Source organism: Lycorma delicatula, chromosome 1 (genome assembly GCF_047948215.1).
Source record: "Lycorma delicatula isolate Av1 chromosome 1, ASM4794821v1, whole genome shotgun sequence".
In the NCBI taxonomy this organism is placed as follows: Eukaryota; Metazoa; Arthropoda; class Insecta; order Hemiptera; family Fulgoridae; genus Lycorma; species Lycorma delicatula.
This window is the reverse complement of record NC_134455.1, coordinates 34,540,708-34,557,980: the sequence shown is the minus strand read 5'-3', so window position 1 is coordinate 34,557,980 and position 17,273 is coordinate 34,540,708. Positions and strand designations below refer to the sequence as shown.

The following is a 17,273-nucleotide window of genomic DNA, read 5'->3' as shown; positions in this document are numbered from 1 at the left end:
ACTTAAAGTTATAATTAAAAGTTGTAAATCGGCTACTTTTCTTTATTTTCTTTACAATTTGCAATAAAAATTTCGCTAAAATAAATGATGAAAGTGGATCGTTAAAACGAGAAAGTAAAATTAAACCACCCACGAGTTTTTTAATTATGTAAATTAAATTGATTAAAAAATTATTCAATAACGTAAATAAAAATACATATTATTTAGTAAAATAGAATTATGTTTTGAAATCCATCAACCCTTTCGTTTCATTAATTTTTATTTTTTTAATATCGTCCTACTTTAAATTAAAACAAAAAAATCTTATATTTGATTTGTTAATAAACCATAATCAAACAAAAATTATTTTCAAAATTTCATTTTACACGCATCATTACATTATCATTTACACGCAATTTGATTACACGCATCATTACTGTACGATTGTACAGTAATGATGCGTGTAACTAGGGTGAAGGAAAAAACTAATTTCCATAGAGAGATACATCAAATACTATCTATGTAAAACAAGATAGCTACTCGGGAAGATACGCAAAATAAGGTTTCTGTTACTATTTTAACTAGCATACTAAAATCAATTTAGCATAAATATTAATTAAAAAAAAAAAAAAAAGAATTACTTATATGATGAAATCCTTTGTATACTATTTTGATTATTCCAATATAGTGGCCAATATTGAGGTGAAAGTACATTCTTTTACTAGGTCTTAAAGTAAAAATGTAACAACTTCTACTTTCTTTCACTTTTTTAATGATTCTGTAATTCCAAACTTGAGGTACATTGGCATTTGTATAATTAACATTCATCGGAGCAAGTGGAACTGTCCAGTTCTCTGGTACCCTCTTTTTAAATACCATAGTGACCAATCCTTGTTTAGTAACCGATATATTTCCTGGCCATACCACTGGACCTCCAAATTGATGGAACTGGACGCGTTTATTTATCCATGTATGCAGAACTGTCTCATTGATTAATTCCAAATGAATCTGTGGAAAAAAATAATTATCGTATAGTAAAAATAAATTCAACCAATTTATTATAATTGTTATTTTTTGGTAATTATTCATCACGCGTTTTCCATTCTTTTTTTTCTTTAGATATAAATAGAAAAAAAATCTGATGTGGTTTCACGTGACTTCCTTGTAAGCCTATTAAATTTCATATACAATTTTTTTTAAATGAAAAGTGCACAAAATTTTATTTCATTAATAACTTCTGATAGTTAAAAAATCAATTATTATTATTTATCGTAAACATTATTTTAAAATCATGCATTAATAATTATTAATGAATCAATATATTTAAATTAAAAAAAAAAGAGATGAAGTCTGATTCGAACCGATGTGCTTCCCCGTGTAAGATCCAAATATTTCATTAGAATTATATTTGGCTATAACTCTGGAACCAATGAAAATAATTACTATTTATGATATTCATTGAAAAGCTCTCGATGAGGGCTTATTACTGCAATTAAGAAAAAGTTTAAAATCCAAATGTTTTTTTTGAATTTGGGCTCTTTTGAACACTTTTGATTTGGTCGATTGCAATCAAAAGGGGAGGTACACAAGTAGATGTTACAACAGTCCTAAATCCAAAATTTCAACATCCTACGGCTAATCGTTTTTGAGTTATGCGAGATACATACGTTCAGACGTCACACCGAAACAGTCAAATTGGATTCAGGGATAGTCAAAATGAATATTTCCGATGAAATATAAAAACCGAAATTTTTCGTGGAAGTAAAAATTTTCTATATAAATAAAGATTTTTTCAAGGAAGCAAAAATTAAATTATTCAATTTTTACTTCCTTGTATGAAGTAAAGGAAGTATTCCGATCGCGAAAAATTTCAGATTTCAACAGAAATAGCCGTTTTTGATATGCCCAATCCTTAAGGCAAGGTATGACCATAATTGTTGCTGGAATTGTAAGAAGATGGGACTTGTCGTATGCTAAACATGTGAAGATTTTTTTCACATGTAACCATTGTCGTATTGAGTAAATTTGAAGTTTTTCTTAACTTAAAGGTGGAAATCATTTTTATCCTCTACCTATTACCGGTGAAATTTACCTCCGACTTCCGGCGTGCCAAAAGAGATTTCTTTGTATTCCTACTAACTAATGTTTATTACACTTTTGTTACACCTAATGCGGGTGAGACGTCTTTAGATCCTTCTTAACATTATGATATTTATTTTTTACTGCTATGTCTGGACTCTTTTTTTGTTGTTGTATATAACAGCGCTCACGCACACGCAAACTCACACACACACACACACACACACAGAGAGAGAGAGAGAGAGAGAGAGAGAGAGAGAGAGAGAGAGAGAGAGAGAGAGAGAGAGAGAGAGAGAGAGAGAGAGAGAGAGAGAGAGAGAGGCGCGCGCGCGCGTGTAAATTAATTTGTTTATTTTATGCCAGAATAATTACATATATACTATTATTATTATTATTATGGAGTTTATAATTTTCGTCAAACGTATTTTATTCGTTTTATACGTTGTTTATTTATTTAATCTCTCTAGCCAAGTGTACCCAGAACGGAAGGGTCAGTCATTGCTTTCACGAGTCAATCTTAAATTAAAAACACTATTAATTTATAATTATTCACATACGTAAAATTACATATACCATATTTTGTAGTTAACTAGATGAACAAAACATCGCTTCTCCAGTGTAATCAGCTAATATTTAACCCTTCTAAAATTATTTGTTACTTTATGTTAACGGCCCATAGTTAAAATGTCTTACTGTTAAGTTTGTTATAAAAACTAGAAAAAACGATTCTAGATTGAAAAAGATTAATGAGCAAAAGAAAATGTTACTGATAAATATGAGTCAATGAATGCTACGTTAGTTAGTTTACCGTATTATTTGGTTTCCGATACTTTTATAAATATACACAATTATTTCATATTTTAATCGGAGGAAGCGATAAGTTGTACAAACTGATCATGTAAAAAGCCAGGTGGGGTTCGATCCTTCCCAAAAATAACTTACCTCAGTTTGAAATGGCCTAAAAATTAAAAGGAAAGAAAATTTTTTTTTTTGGTTTAATCACTTATGTATAAACATCTTGTAGAATTATAATTCTTTATAGGCTTACTTAAAAATGTAAATTATTATTAAGGAGTCTACCTATTGTAAATAATTAAAATTAAGTTAAAACGACAAAACAAAACCACCAGACAAATAAGAAAAATATTCAAACATAATCAAAAACAACAACCTGGTTTTGGACAGACAAAACTGAGTGTTTGTTTTTTTTATTATTTTCTGTTTCTTTATCTTTTATTGATACTGACCTTAGGGGTCATCATTGTTGTTGGATAATAGACTGTTATAGCTGTTAAAATTTGAACTGCTTCCATTCCCATGATTGCAGGATTTTACATTCAGTTTCACACCTAAAATAAAACAACAGTCATTAAAAGTGCATTTTACTTTATAAATAACAATATAAATATTGTTAGATAAAGTTATTCGTTGAACCGTTCTGAACAGCGCACAGGTATTTTGGATGAATAAATGACCAAAACTGATTTTTTTCAGTTGAACTAGAACGAGTTAACATTCCTCCAAGTTTTCTCTATTCTTAAATTTTGTCTCAGATAGGTGATTTAGTTCTCAGCTTTTAATATGCCTCTTATCTTTAATTTGACCATTTTATTTCGTATTGTCGATCTGATGTAATAAAAAAAAATTGTCACTTACCTGGAATTACCTCATAGAAAATAGCTATCGATTATAAAAACTCACTAAATTCTTAAAGTGGTCCCATGTTCAATAAGCAATATTAACTGATCCTTAAAGTATTCAGAGAAAAAGGTGAATATTGGTGTTCTTAGATAAATATACATTCTGAAAAAATTCTAAAACAAGTGTGGAAAATGAGGTGGTGAATAAATAAGTAGCCCAAGGCGCGAGAAAAACATTCGAAGATATAGAAAAACCCACAAAACTTACTAAATTAAAACATCGTCAGCTGCTGCTGCGAGTTTAAAAAACCATCTTAACATGTATTGATTTTGTAAAATGTTTTGGAGAACTAAAGAAAAAGTCTGCCTCTTCTTTCATAATAGAGAAAGAGAATTTTTTGAAGTAAATAATTTGAAAATAGAATATCCAACTGTTAAAATATACCGTAAGTCAATTTGGAAAATAACATAATCTTCAGAACAAAGAATGTTTTGGAAGATTTGACAGTTACTGGAGGGTAATTTTTCACACTGTTCTTTAGAGCCCAGACAAAGAAAAATAAAATTTTATTTTGCTATACGATAAGAAGAAAAAAGGTATCGATTCAAAAATCTTCCCGCTTCTACAAAACAAAAGTGAAGAAATGAACGTAAAATAAAATCGAAGAAAATATTAAATTGTGTTTTGAAATCGACATTCACAATGCCGTTCGATCGTTGGCGCAACAACGATTATAGGAACCAGATGAAGTTGATGACCGTATTTATTTAAGACTTAGTGTCTTTAATCCGAGCTCCGTTGAATCGTTCGCTGATTATTTTGTGTAACCGAGGGTCCTGAATCTGAATTCCTCTTAAAAAGAAAAAAATAATTATTAAAAAATTAAATAAGAAATCCAATCGATAAGGCACCATAACCGCTTTGATATTGACTTGGCTGATTTGAAAAGATTTAATTTTTAGTATTTATCAATCAATTTAATATTTTAGATTACTCATTGACGAAACTTTGTTGCAGCAGGTGTGAGCAATACAATTTAAATAAATCTGTTGAGAAAGAAATAAAAATGATTAAGTAACTTTGCGAAGGAAATAAAATGCATTATAATCATGGCAACAGTAATTTTGTAACTTCATCGGTACAAAATATCTAATTAGTTTTATGAAATTTTTAAAGTGTGTGTTATTACTCAATAAACAACTCGCACTTGCCCTTGTAAAATAACTGATAATCCAATTTCGACCAGAATATTACTCGGCTTTCAGCCGCGCTTGATCAAAAGGGTGTAATAGCAACTTTTGGCCTCATACACTTAAGAATTTAAGCTGTTATTATTTTTGTGTTTGTATAGAACAACCATATTCTCAGTGTGCATTTTTATTTCCAAAAACCGGTAACAGATTGTTGCTAGTTTATTAAAAATTACATCTAGTAAACTGATTTTTTTCTTTTCTTTGTGCGATCATAAATGGAAAATGGTAATGATGTTATCATGCCGCAAAATACGTTAAATTTTATTGTAATATTTAAATTGAATCTTACAATAACATTTATATAAAATATTAATAACAGTTTGTAACATAAAGGAAACAAACGCTTAAATTAAAACTTTCAAACCCTTATTGTTGCTATAACACTAATAATATTGTTGCATGTTATTGATTCGACGAACGTCTCAACATCACGGACTGGAGTCTGGAACAGAGCCCAGCAGAGATGCGTCCTGAAGGGCAGCCAAAGCAGAAGCGGATGAAGAGCTTCTACATAACCCTTCCTCTAAAACTTACAATAAAAATTAACACAAATCACAGCAATGGCGACTCCTCCGGAAAAGGGGACGCATTGCTCCCTCCATAAAGTTAGTGCCCCGTTGTGGCGTATTCCTGCTAGCCTATAAGCGTTAGCACCGAAAGGACTTCAGTGGACGGTCTGAAGGGGAATTACGTCGGAAGGAAAGGTTTCATAAGCCCAGCCTTCCGCGGTCGGCCCAAAAAAAAAAAAAAATGGGTTCGATAACGCACTAGCGTTATCGAACCCAACTAAATCCGTCTTAAAAATACTAAATAATAATCAAAACTTGAAAAATTAGACCCGCCATTTAAAATAAACCTTTTAAAACACGCCCGATTAGAATCATCCAACAGCAAGGGACTCTGTCCAAGTTCTGCGATAAGTAGGGAGAAATAAACTCCCGCCAACTTTGCATTCCATTCCATTCCATTCCGATTCGACGAAGGGTTTTGAGAGATTGTGCACATTAAAATTCAAACAATTTTTTATTAAATAACTTAATATTATCAATTATAAGCTTTACTTTAAGTGATTTAATAAGTAAATAAAATAAAGAAGTCTTATTCGGAACATAATAATATATATTGATCATATCAATATAAAAACTAACTATTTAAGTTAAAAAATAGGTGTATTTAAAGTCCATATTAATTATTTAAGTTAAACAAATGAAATAATGTTAAAGTTCGTACACTAAATTCAAAAGATTAATTAAATGTGCACGACTGCAATATGCAGATAAATAGTTTTTTTGTTTTATTTTTATTTCTGTTATTAGTATTATTTAAAAATTTATTAATAAAGAATTCTTGTTTTGAAAGAAACCCTTTTAATTGTATTTCAAAAATTGGTGGGAAGATTTTTCAAATGGTTCGGCAGTTTATTAAAAATTATATCGAAAGCAGATACTTTTAATCCAGTATTCCGGAAATAACCCACCGGGTTGGTCTAGTGGTTAACGCGTCTTCCCAAATCAGCTGATTTGGAAGTCGAGAGTTACAGCGTTCAAGTCCTAGTAAAGCCAGATATTTTTACATGGATTTGAATAAAAGATCGTGGATACCGGTGTTCTTTGGTGGTTGGGTTTCAATTAACCACACATCTCGGGAATGGTCGAACTGAGAATGTACAAGACTAACACTTCATTTACACTCATACATATCATCCTCATTCATCCTCAGAAGAATTATCTAAACGGTAGTTACCGGAGGCTAAACAGGAATAAGAAAGAAAGAAAAAGTATTCCGGAAATGGTGGCTTCGCGACAAAAACTAATAAAATTACAGTACTTTGGTCACGGTACACTGGTTCCCACCGCTCCACCATCTTTTATTTTCCCTTTTTCCTCTGAGAAATTCTCTGTTTTCTAGCAATGTTTCCAGCCTAACCTAAGTATTTTGTTAATTTTAAAATGCAGAGTGTCCCATATAAAACGCAATCCAACCTATTGGTAGGTAATGAAATAGTAAAAAGGCATGTGTAAATGTAAATGTAATTTTTATTATTACCATCCATTACCTTACATTTAGAGTAAATGTTGGAAGTGGCCTCCATCTTCTTGAATGCAAGCTTCAATTCTTTTTACAGCGTTTCTTGCAACTTTTGTCAAAGTTTGTGGCCGGATATTTAATACAGCTTGTTCAATCTTGACTTTTAATCGTTCAAGTGTTCGTGGTTTGTCGCAGTAGACATTTTCTTTGAGGTAACCCCGTAGAAAAAAATCCGCCGCAGTTAAATCTGGAGATCTTGGTGGCCACAAGCCTCGACCGATAACACGATTACCAAAGAATTCCTCGACGAAGAATTCCTCAGAAGTTGAACCTGCATAGTGCGATGTCGCACCGTCATGTTGTAGCCAGCAGTGTCTGTCTTCCTCTTCCAAGAGTACGATGAACCGAAACAAAATATCATGATATCGTTTTGAATTAATGGTGTACTCGAAAAAAATAGGACCGATTATTTTCTTCCGCGATTACGCGCACCACATACCCAACTTCTGCGGGTGTAATTGTTTTTCGTGATAAACGTGGGGATTTTCAGCGCTCCAAATTCTACTATTTTGGCTGTTTACGTAGCCATCCAAATGAAACCGTGCTTCATCTGTGAAAAATAACGAATCCATAACATTAATTCCCTCGCGCAGAAATCGACGGAACCGTTGACAATATTGTAGCCGTTTTTCTTTGTAGGGCTCTAGAAGTCGATGAACCGTTTGAATGCGATAAGGTCGTAATTGTAATCGTTTGGTCGCCCGATGAACGGTCGATTTAGACAAATTAATTTCAGCAGACAAATGTCTGATCGATTTATTTGGCGAGGCGAGTAATCGGTTTTTGATTTCAGTGACTGTATCTGTATTCAACACTGACGCAGATCTTTTGTGTTCCTTGTTATTAACAGAACCTTTCTCTCTCTAAATTTTGCGACTAACCTTAATACTGATGTTTTGTTAGGAGCTGGTTTATCTGGGTACTTATGGCAAAACAAATCTTGCACTGCAACCACTGATTTCGTACTGAAGTACGACTCAACAATGAAAACACGTTCATCTGGCGAAAACACCATCTTGTCTCTAGCAATACACTGAACGTTATGGTTGCATTGTTGTTACTATCGGTAGTGTTCTACTGCGTCGCCGCGATGTTCAGATGTTGGATGAATCCATTTCAGTAACGAGTAGGGGAGTAAGCTTGACTTTTGAAATTTCATGGATGAGTGATTGATGGGTTGTGTTTTATATGGGACACTCTGTATTTCAACGGCTAGTAGAACAAGAGCGAGCTGTTGTTTTAATCTGCTTGATGCCGCCTTATTGTGTCGTCACAGATTGCTGCTAGATGATTCTGCCAATATCCTCTGGAGACTGTTGCTTATGGCGGATCTAGTTATCCGTGTGTTCCAGCCCGACACTACCACCCGTGGAAGAGATTTCTCCTCTGACGGAAAAGGAGATTGGTGCTAGAATTTAAATAAATAATATTTTGTGCAAAAAAGCAACTGTCTGGGTGGGACCCGAACTTGGTCACCTGATAAGTCAGCAGAATACGGCGTTATCCATATCCGACCATCTTCCGCGAATCGCATCTTCCGAACCATCGATGCAAATTTCGGACTACATAAGCCGTGAGAAAACGTATTGTAACCGCTATATTAAATTAAAAAATATTAAATGCGTAAAAAAATTAAGCGCATGGTTGTGTGCGCGCGTGTAAAAGAATATGATAAACCTAATGCACCGGGAGGCTACAATTGATGGACGAGGTGTTCGTCGAGGCCCGTGCACCGGGAGTTCACAGAGGGGAGGGAGATGTACTGATTCTAGGAATGCTGCCGGGCGAATGAGGGCTCAAAAAAGATATTGTACTAGTTAAGCCGAAGTTAACAAAATTTTTATCGCTATGATCGCTACTCGACTTTACTTTTAAAAAAAATGATGAGTTCGTAAAATAAATATCCAAAAAAGATCCCAAATTTTAAGATGATTCCGATATCAAACATATCGATTAGGCGTAACGTGATGGGACAAAATCCATTATGAATAGGATAATGTAATCTTTATCAAGAGGGAACAAAGATTTCATGCCGTGCGAAAAAGGTGTACACGAGATTGATGATATTGCATATACTCATTTACACGTATATTTATTAACTGTTTTCAGAGATTTGCGTCAATTGAAGCTTTTTTTTTCTGAATGAAAGTGCCGATAAATTGTTACGGAATCATCGTATTTTCTGCCGTCTGGAACTACTGTTGCTGAGTAACAATCTTTTTGCTAATTACTTCATCTGCTTTTAGATATCTAGTAATATTAACGAAGCAAGCTTCTAGTATTAGTTCTCTTCGGCTTGTGGATACTTAGCGGTGATAACTAAACGAGTCTAAAATAGAGACTATTAAAAATATTTATTTAAAAATTATTTTAAATAAAGAGAGGCTATTTTTTAAACGGTTTATTTATTTTTATTTTTTTTTTGTCTTCAGTCATTTGACTGGTTTGATGCAGCTCTCCAAGATTCCCTATCTAGTGGTAGTCGTTTCATTTCAGTATACCCTCTACATCCTACATCCCTAACAATTTGTTTTACATATTCCAAACGTGGCCTGCCTACACAATTTTTCCCCTTCTACCTGTCCTTCCAATATTAAAGCGACTACTCCAGGATGCCTTAGTATGTGGCCTATAAGTCTGTCTCTTCTTTTAACTATATTTTTCCAAATGCTTCTTTCTTCATCTATTTGCCGCAATACCTCTTCGTTTGTCACTTTATCCACCCGTCTGATTTTTAACATTCTCCTATAGCACCGCATTTCAAAAGCTTCTAATCTTTTCTTCTCAGATACTCCGATCGTCCAAGTTTCACTTCCGTATAAAGCGACACTCCAAACATATACTTTCAAAAATCTTTTCCTGACATTTAAATTAATTTTTGATGTAAACAAATTATATTTCTTACTGAAGGCTCGTTTAGCTTGTGCTATTCGGCATTTTATATCGCTCCTGCTTCGTCCATCTTTAGTAATTCTACTTCCCAAATAACAAAATTCTTCTACCTCCATAATCTTTTCTCCTCCTATTTTCACATTCAGTATTCCATCTTTGTTATTTCTACTACATTTCATTACTTTTGTTTTGTTCTTGTTTATTTTCATGCTGTAGTTCTTGCGTAGGACTTCATCTATGCCGTTCATTGTTTCTTCTAAATCCTTTTTACTGTCGGCTAGAATTACTAGATCATCAGCAAATCATAGCATCTTTATCTTTTCACCTTGTACTGTTACTCCGAATCTAAATTGTTTTTAACATCATTAACTTCTAGTTCCATTTTTTTAACAAATGGGCAGAAATTACCACGCTTCCGCTTACACAATTCATGAGAGGTCGGTGAATGTGGCAGGTATTGAATATATGTGGCAGGTAAATGATATCAATCGTTTTGAGTAATAGAACACAGAAATGAACATCGATGTTTATGGATACGAAGAGGAAAACGATCAGACTTAGCCAATTTGTGTAATCAAACTCCATAATCGTACACATTCAATTCACCTACTTCTGTTAACAGGCGAGATAAGAAAGAACTGCCACTATTTTTTTATAAACATAAAAACTGGTAAGACGGGTTTTCTCGTCTAAAAAATACGAGAGTGCTTGTCATTACTACTTTTATTACCGCCACTTTTTCAGATCATCTGATCATCCACTGGCCGCCAAACAAAATTAAGAAAATCATTTAATCGAGTGCCAGCGTCATGGCACGCAAAGAGTTAAAATGCCTGACCCCGGTAAGGGAAGGAAATGCGTGATGAGATTTAAGGACTATTCGTCCACATTCCGCGTTCCCTATGTCGTTCACGCTGACTTTGAGTCGTTTATCGTTCCGATGGACATGGCTACCTGAACACCAGTTTCATTGTCATGGTTGCCTAACGTGTACCATCTGGTTGCTGCTGTGTAATTGTGGACGAGAAGGAGGAAATTGTATCGGTGTTGTAGTATAGCGAGGCTATTACTAGCCCAACATATTCAAGAAATTTTACTGAAATGATGTTTAAAATTTTAAACCTGTTGCTGCATTATATATTTTTGAAAACGTTGTAGAAAACTGCACGGTATGTTTTATTAGTAACTGTAATGTGATTAACAGAAACCATTTTAGTGTTTAGGAAGGGAAAGACACAGAACGAGTATTGACGGAAATTAATTAAACTAATTAGCCAAATATATAACGGTATAAGGGCAATAGTGATTTTCATATTTACAAAAGTCCTGCCCAAATTCTGGCTTGCTGCAAAATTTGGAAGATGAGAAATCTTGACTGGTCGAAAATAACCTTTTTAGAGCCACGAATTACAAAGTTAACACCTCCACTCCAGTATGAATGGCAAAATTGACAACAAAAAATATTCCTATTGCAAGGAATTAAGTAATTTATAAAAGTATTTATTGAATTTTGCTTGTTAACAATTTTTCAAAAACTAATCCAAAGAATGAGGCAACTTGATAATGGGTTATAACACATCCTGTGTTGTCCAATTCAGTTGGAAATTCCCTCTGCATAATAGCTTTTTAATGGTTTCATAAATCTGACATCTAAAGGTGCATTCTATCATTGAAAAAATCATGTAAAAGTGTTATTTTGATGGAAGGTATCCTTCTAACACTAAAATAATTGGCTCTGTTTCTTCAGCTTAGCTTATTTGATGAAGTGATCTAGAAAAGAATATTTTATCAATCTAGAAAAAATATTGGACTGAATCCAATCAGAAACATAATACTCTGCAATTGAACTAGGAGGTGAACCAAAGGTGTCCATGAGCTCAGGAAAATAAACACGATTGAAATATAATTTCTGGTTGTATTCATATAATTCATATCCTGACCATGATTGAGGCATCTCGTTTTGCTGATTATTTCAAATTACCAATTAGCAAGGTAAAATTAGAAAGGTAAAAACCTTTCCAGGCAGTTTTTATGTAATATCTCTGTGTTCCCTAAAAACTATTATTTATAAAATATTTAACTTAACCTTAAATATATGTACAACATAAGATCATAAAGAATGTAATGAATTATAAACAAAAAAAGAACATTATTCTCAAAAAAAAAAATATATATATATGTAATAATATATAATATGTAATATATATATATATAATATATAATATATAATATATAATATATAATATATAATATATAATATATAATATATAATATATAATATATAATATATAATATATAATATATATAATATGTAATATATAATATATATGTAATATATATATATATATATATATATATATGTAAACAATTATTGTAATAAATATATAATAGGATTATAATAAAAGATATATAATAGAAACAGAATACTTGAATATATCCAATAATCTAATTTTTACAGTAACTACTGCTAATTTTGTTCTTGTACTATCAGAAATTATTAAATCACATACCAAGAGATGTGCTAGAAAATTAAATAATTTTCATTTGAAAATTGTTTGCCTTGAGTTCTACAATGTGAATTAGGAAGCTTAAAATCGGATAGTTGCATTACAAGTCAAAAGTAACTCTTAATTTGGATAGTAATAAAAAGTATTATCTTTAGAAATATTATAAAACATTACAAGATTTGAATCTCTTTGAGTTTCTAATGACTTCATATTAAATGGATTTCATAGAATATTTGATTAAGTCAAGTGAAACTTTTATAACTCCAATTCTTGGGTTCTGTAGGAATCTATTCTGATTACCATCCAAATCAAGTATATAAAAAAATGTGAGAATTACGGATCTCTCTTCTATGTTCAAACAAACTTTAAAATGAGGATTTACAAATGAGAACTTTTTAGGATACTGCTGTATCCTAAGTTACACCAGTAAAAACATCCTAAAAGTTAATACAGCAGTATCCTAAAAAGTATTTTCATCTACTAATAGAAAGCAGACAGAGCATGCAGGAATAAATACTGGGTATGCTCTCTTTATGTGTATTTAAAATAAAATAAAGTAAGGATTACTATTAATAAATAAATCACAAACAGAGTTTCGACAATGTTTTAATTTTACACAGACACTAACCAGGTTGTCGGTTTTAATTTTATCAAACACTAACCAACTAAACAATATAATTTTCACATACCGGAATAATGACAATATAACTTGTAACACAAAATCTGCACCTATTAAAAAAATACTTTTAATAACATTTTCTTTAATTTATTATCAAATCTAAATATACACTATTACTACTGGCAGAAAAAACACAGTATCAACTCATTAACAAAATAATAACATTATTACAAAAAGTGTAAAAAAATAATGAATAAAACAGGAAGTTATGTCCATTCTGAGAAAGATAAAATAAATATATTGCTCCTAGGCAGATATATAAAAAACAACTTGAAAAACTAATTTTTTCAGCAAGTAAGAAACACATTTCAGAAATTCTATTTAAATACTAATTTTAATCTGTTTTTTTTCTAACTGCTCAATTTATTTTATAGATTCTTTTCTATTATCAAAAGAACTACTATTATTTATGAAAATTAAGATGTGATACGTTAGTCCAGTTACTAGGCATTCGCCATGTTGGATTTTGTACATTGTCATTTTTGTCAGGGCCTGAAAAATACACCTGCCAGACTAAATTTAACATTGTTTCTTTTGCTAGACTAAACAAGTATTCTAAATTTTCTATAGATTAAACATCCACTATTTCTTTTATTCAAAAAAGAATTTCTATTAATCAAAAAATTTGGCATACACAAAATATTCTCATTTTAATAGGAAGGTTGTTAATACAGATCAGTTTTCTCATTGGTTATTTATTATGACAAAAAATGCAAATAACTAATGAGAAAATATATTAATATTAAAATATAATTAACAAACATAACAATCAAAATTAAGATAAGAAAAAAATGTATACTTTATTCAAACATTATCATTTATTTTACATTTCTGTAATAATGTTCAAGTGAAAGTGAAAAAAAAATACTCCTATACAACTGTTAAAAAAATAATAGGCCTTTTGTATTAAAAAAATATATGGCTTATTAATTAAGATCTTCAAAAATATAAATAATTATCACGGTATAGTATTAATATTAAAACACAACTACATTACTTAAAAAATAATCAAAACTAAAAGTGTCCTTTTTTCCTTAATAATTAATTCCACATAATTTTATTTTCAATATCAGTTTCTTACAGTGTATCAATCAGGTTCTTCAGGTTTCATTGGAAGCAGTAGATACTGTATTTAAATCACAAAATCACATAACTTGTTCACATCCTTATATTTTTCTGAAGCAACTGGAAAACGAGCACTATACAAATCTTTAAAATTCATAGATCTCTTGCTTTGCTGTTTTGGAGTGATTGAAGCTAGTATTGTTTTTTTTCTTAATTCTGAAGAAAGGGAAACCTAGTAGTAATAAAGTCTAAACCCTGTTGAAGTGAAACTCTTCTCTGGTTGGTTATTGGCAATTTTCTCATCTGTACTTTTAATTATTTAATTTCCAGTAAATGTCTTTCAGACTTAGAAATCCTTTGAAGTAAGAATATGAACACTACAACCAAATGGTTTGTTTGGATGGGCCATTCAATAGGAGCCCAGTTTTATCTTTACATAGAGTTTCTATCGCTGAATTTACAGAATCAACTGGCATATTTGGGTATCCTGGAGTCTGATATGTAATTTGAATACTTTTAATAGTTTGAGATTCTCATAGAAACATCTTTAGGGCATAAAGTACTTGATGGTTTTTTTTTTGCTCAGAGCATGAATCCCAGTTGACTTTTATGTGCTTAACATTATTTCAACTTCAATTTTTTTTAAGTGCATCATTAGCATAAAACAAATTTCATTTGCATCACACATTCTACATGTCGACATTCACATGTCGGCTTCCCAGACATAACAGTATATTTGTGTTCTATTCTTGTACTTTGTAAATTTATACTGTGTTATACTTAATGTGAATAATACAGAACCATGTTCTTAGGATTACAGGGATTATTAACTACTTTCTATGCAAGTTTTAAATGTGCACAGTTCCTCATTAGTCGCTTTTAAAACCCTCTGAACTTGCGAAAAAAATTTCTGAAGTTGATTCAGCTAGCATTATTTTTACACTGCAAACATTTATCCTTTTTTGGAAACATTTTTAAAGATACACTTGGAGTACTTGATGTATGATGTTCCTTATCGTACAGTCTGTGTAGAGAAGAAATATTCATCTTGTAGATTACTCAACATAGGTACTTGATACTATTGTCTTGTAGATTGTACACTTTCTTGTAAATTTAGTTTGATGTAGTGTGATGGAACTGCAGGTAGTTTAGGCTCCCAGTGAACTTTTCTGATAATTTAAGGATATCAGGGGTTTTATTTTTTGGTGGTTATTTTCTTTTTATATAAAATTTGAACGTACTTGCCCTGTGATTTTTTTTTTTTCATTATACTGATTAAATTTTCAGATGAATCAACTGACAATAAATATAGTCTTAAAAGCTACTTTTATTATTTTTAATCTGCCGTACAAAAACACGTTAAATAGGTACGTCCAAGTTATACGAGCTAATTTCACAGCTCATATAAATTGTATGAGGTGATGACTTGTGATTTGTCAAGTTGGCTAATATCTCATTCAAATCCTCATACTTATATCCAAGAGGAAATTTATTTTTAACGCATACTAAAACAAAAGTAGAAGAATGATAACGATTTAACTTACCTTTGTTGCTTTTTCTTCTCTTTATTCAGTTCATGGTGTTTCCGAAGTCTAATGGAGATTAGGGACCGACTGATGCTAAGAAATGTTATTGCAGTTTAGTACTAATTACATTACTGCAAGCGTATACGAAGTAAAAACCTTCCTTTAATAAAACTTGCAAAATAAATTTTCAAACAAAAACAGCGGAAGAAACATTAAAAACTAATAACGTATTCGTAACGAGTGACAAATCAATTATTCCCATAATACTTTCTATGGGTATCGTCCCTTTTGTTCGTAGACTTTTCACTTCAGTCCTAAAACCAGATCATTATTTTTTTATACACGGCTTAATTAAGCTTTACATCAGACATTTTGGCAGTATTTTTAAAATAGTTTAGAAATAATTAAGCAAAAAAAATAAATTTTTACGAAATACGTTATACCGACCCTTTTGCCATTCTATATAATTTCATAAAAACACGTTTAATGATTATTAGGGATTATAAAAAACAGCGATTAATAGCTTTTAATTTTATTTCTGATAAGAACAGTTCATTTATTAATTTTATTCTATCATATTAACCGAATTAAATCTTTTATTTATTCCCATCATTATCTGAAGTTACAGGTAAATGGTAGTTAATTTTCATTATTATCGGTTGAATACAAAATCCGAAAAACAGGCATTAAAATTAATACGAATTTATCGTCCGCTAACTGAAAACGAATTGCAACGAAAAGAAAAACTTAGTTTAAAAAAGCAATTAATACACGAATTTAACCTATTTGTTACAATACCGTTATGTTTAATTCAAATAATATTTCGCTTTAAAATTTATAGATAAAAACTGAAATTTTTAAAATGGAAATTAGTGAAGCATTCTACCACTGATAAAACTACTACTTTTTTTGGTCATTTATTAATTATTTTACTTACTGGAATTTAGAGGAAGCACAGTTATATTATCGTTTTTTTTATCATCCAATTTACAATCTTCATTCCATCGCTCGCACTAATTCAACTGTAATCTTATCAAGAACAGGGGACTAAATCTAATCAATGTTATTTGATTATTAGTGTTAGCGAAGAAGGTGTATCATAATATCGTGTAATAACAGACTGTACTGAAATTCTTGAAATAATTTATTAAATTTTAAAAGTAATATACAAATGTATATTATTACAATAATATCAAATAAATGTTTATATAATTATTCTGGACTGTAAATTACTTTATCAATATTTAAAATTTACTGAATTTAATTTATCAACATGCTATCCCATGAGAATTTGACATATTAGAAAAAAAACCAACAAAAATTATGTTAGCTTGAAGAATAGTGAAGCTTTTTAGAAAAGTAGTCACCTAATAGGAAATTTATTTATTTATTTTTTTTTTGTCTTCAGTCATTTGACTGGTTTGATGCAGCTCTCCAAGATTCCCTATCTGGTGCTAGTCGTTTACTTTTCTGGTGACCCCTTCCTTAGTAGTTCCCACCCGGAGATCCGAACGGGGGACTATTTTACCTCCGGAATATTTTACCAAGGAAGGCGCCTCCATTA

At 31.1% G+C, this 17,273-nt stretch overlaps 1 protein-coding gene across 1 annotated transcript in view; it reads right to left on the bottom strand.

The window, feature by feature from the left end:
- LOC142317469 (cytochrome b5 reductase 4-like) overlaps nucleotides 1–16,713 on the bottom strand; it is a 48,495-nt gene extending 31,782 nt beyond the window's left edge. Inside the window, exons 1-3 of the mRNA XM_075354036.1 lie at nucleotides 16,647–16,713; nucleotides 3,306–3,407; nucleotides 621–987 (exon numbers count right to left, since the gene is read on the bottom strand). Of these exons, the coding sequence (XP_075210151.1) occupies nucleotides 621–987; nucleotides 3,306–3,377 (439 nt within the window). The 5' untranslated portion in view covers nucleotides 3,378–3,407; nucleotides 16,647–16,713. The remainder of the gene's footprint in view (nucleotides 1–620; nucleotides 988–3,305; nucleotides 3,408–16,646) is intronic.
- Nucleotides 16,714–17,273: the final 560 nt, after the last annotated feature.